Here is a 3,274-nt window from a genome sequence, read left to right on the forward strand (position 1 = left end):
TCTAAAAGATACATGTATTAACTGGACTTGATGTATGGATCAGGTAAATCAAATTCTGCGTGTGTAAGTAAAAGAACAATAAGTAGCATTCTTTTTAGTGGTATGAATGATTACGATTCATGACAATTAAATAGTTAAAGATGATGCATTCATTGCGCTGATCAGTTACCAGTTATGGTGATCTCACTTTCAACATCAATACTTTCATCTTTGAGAGCTCCAGTATTGACCATAAATATATATAGCGCACAGGATATCACTGAATCTTTTTGGATACGACAATGGTCTTTATACTCTATATAATAAATCTGGTAAAGTTAATAGTTATAGCAATATAATCTGGATCTTCAATTGAATGCGAATCTACACATAGTCCTGTATAGATCGGCAAACCGTTGTTGGAAGCTCTAAGATCAAACTATACCGATGTCTCCACATTGTCGCTGGATTGTTCCTCCGTGGTATCCCCTTCCCCGCCCTCCTCGGGGACGTGCATGTTGAGCGCCGCGTCGTATGGTGGTGGTGAGTCCATAGGGACGACGACCACGCCCTCACCACCTGTTGACTGGTTGAAGTCATTGGCGCGATGCCATGTGACCGTCCGTACCTCCCCCTCCCCGTCCATCAGAACCCAAGACTCGATCTGCATCTCGTCCGCCACTTCGCTCTCATCCTGCTGACTTCCTTGACTACCGAAGCATAGAGGCAACGATGTTGGACGTCTATGACGTCGATTGCTAGGCGTCGACGAAGCCGACATCATCGGCTTGCGAAGACTGGGATTGTGCTCTGAGTCTCCGGTCGGAATCGCAGCAGTTCTGTTTACGGATTCACTAGTAGCCGCAGAGGCGTTGTTGTGTGAATTCGTTGAAGGTTTAATTCGACTGAGCATATTGCTGATGGCTAGCACGTGGCTAGATGTGCTACGGGATGGAAGTATTCTTAAACTCGTCGATGGGGTGTGACCATTCGATAGTGACCGATTGTTTGGCGTTAGAGGTGAGCGAAGCGTCCAGTCGCTCGTGGATGACTGCGCTGCACGATCGTTTGATAAACTAGAAACATAGCACAACCCTACAGCTGTCGTGGCAGATCGACGTAATGTCCTTGATCGGCCGTTTCCATGAAGATAGTTGTGTCTCGTGTTGGTGTCGTGACTATGGACGATGTGTTCGTGCTTGCCACGGTGAGCGGCATTCGGTGGACCCGGTCCTGTCGGCGTCAAACCTGACCGGGATCGGTTCCCGTTTGCAACTTCCATGAGGAGTGCCTCGGAGTAGCTAGGCACAACATGGCGGTTGTCGCGTATCAGCGTCTCTAAACTCCTGTTACTATCTACCGCAGTGACCCTCGTGATCGTTCCACTTTCACCCGCCCATGGTTCCACGGTTATCATGTTCGCTGTATAGTTCGTCCCGAAGAGCTTCTCAATTTGATAATCGACTATGGCAGTATTCATGGATATCAATATTCTGAAAGGCCACGAGAGCATGGATAGTGAGGTGACCCAGAACATTGACATGGAAACGTACCAAGGAAGCTTCTCAGAACACGCGTAGGTCACCATTTCATCGGTAAACTCCACTTCCGTGAGGCCAAGACCTTCTCTCGTTTCCAAGTTCTCATCTCGTCCTTCGTTCTCTGTGAAAAAGCGCGCCCTCTGTGATAAATAATCGTTCTCCGCTTCCTCGTTGAGGAACATGAAGTTTTTGTTGAAGGTGATCTTGGTCAGAGGGTGGTCCTCTAACCCAAGCAGCTGCCTTGACACGTCCTTAACGCCGCACTCACCAAAGTCGAACGCACCTGCCGCCGAGTGCGTGTTGATCCTTTCGAAGTACTCCTGCGTTGTGGTGTACGCATCGCCGTGTCTGTAACGAGTTACCTGCCGCGTATGCCTGTTGTAGTGGTAAGAAATCGCGCGCCACCACACAACCGGGTAGGCATTGCGTATTCTGCGTATACGGCTATACACAGTACTCACGTCTTCCTTGTACTGAATCTCGATGCGGACATCACTGTACCAGCACTCGACCAGGTAGACGAGGTAGAGTAGGACTAAGAAGGCGACTGGGATGAAGGTGTAGCCGTCCTGGCAGGGGCTGTCCTTCACCGTGACCGCCTCCCCTTGCTTGGTGTAGGCCACCACCTCAAGGATGCTGGTCTGACACCAGAAGACCACGGCCAGACTGCCATACATCAGCAGCGTGAGGATAAGACACTTCCAGTGGGTCTCTTCTTTCAGGCTCGTGCAGGCCGTGCGGCGGATCGGGGTTTGCTGCAGGGGGAGACGAAAAATTGACATTATTTTGTGGATGATAATAAGCGGAAAATGCAATATTCACAATATTGACAAGCTGATGTACTCAGCTCAAGTCATCAATGATTCATGTCAGACTATGATGGTGGAGATATCACACTCGGTCTATTCAAGAGGTCATTTGAGGTTCTTTTCCTTGTTTTAAAGTTTCAATTTCAAATTCAGTGAAGATAAGGTTTCAACAAAGACTGCTTAAAGACAAACAAGTCAACCATTGGTTTTGAACTTTAAATGTGCTTTTACTTGCAAAACATGACTTTCCCCAAACCTGGTATAGCATAGTCTTGCAGTGTACGTATTTTTTTTTTTCAAGGGGGTTGTTTATCACAAGAGTTATGGAGATTTATAAATACAGCACGGTTAATCCTTGTTAAAAACCACACTTCAGACAGTTTTACGCAGAAAACAGGGCATATACACAACTCACTCAGGGTTTGAACATGTGTTATACGAGTAAATATAAATGTATCTTTTCTGGTTTGTATTACTTCTTGCATTAATAATTATGTAATCGGCACTAGTCCCGACTACTACTGGAACCATTCATGTTAGCAAAGCTATTAAAGGCGATTGTCTAAGAATGGACCAACAATGCGTTTTGCCACAAGATCATCAGTCGCTACCTTTTCCTGGATCATAGAGTGCGCAACTCTGAACGAAGCTCCCCCCTCCCCCCCCCCCAAAAAAAAGTACATTGATAAAACTTTGTCAAGTGTTCACGTAAGTCCGGAAGCAATATGTCTTAAATTCCGCGGCATCGAGTTCATGTTGGAATGTTGCTCGCTCCACTGAGCACCCGGCGTCAAGGCAACATGGATATCCCATCATCGGATGGGTTTTTCATTATCCGCTACGTGCCCCGGCATACCAGTCTGTGATCCCACATCCATCACCATCACACGGCAGAGCTCGGTGAGCGGCAAACATACCCGGATGAGTTGTGCTTGCGGGAACAAC

General features: G+C 47.2%; 1 protein-coding gene across 1 annotated transcript; it reads right to left on the reverse strand.

Moving 5' to 3' along the window:
• Window positions 1–418: 418 nt before the first annotated feature.
• LOC140243153 (transmembrane protein 151B-like) lies at window positions 419–2,302 on the reverse strand. The gene has a single exon (XM_072322898.1). It carries the CDS (start codon window positions 2,300–2,302, stop codon window positions 419–421), a length of 1,884 nt encoding a protein of 627 aa, XP_072178999.1.
• Window positions 2,303–3,274: the final 972 nt, after the last annotated feature.

This window comes from Diadema setosum, chromosome 1 (assembly GCF_964275005.1).
Source record: "Diadema setosum chromosome 1, eeDiaSeto1, whole genome shotgun sequence".
Lineage (NCBI taxonomy): Eukaryota > Metazoa > Echinodermata > Echinoidea > Diadematoida > Diadematidae > Diadema > Diadema setosum.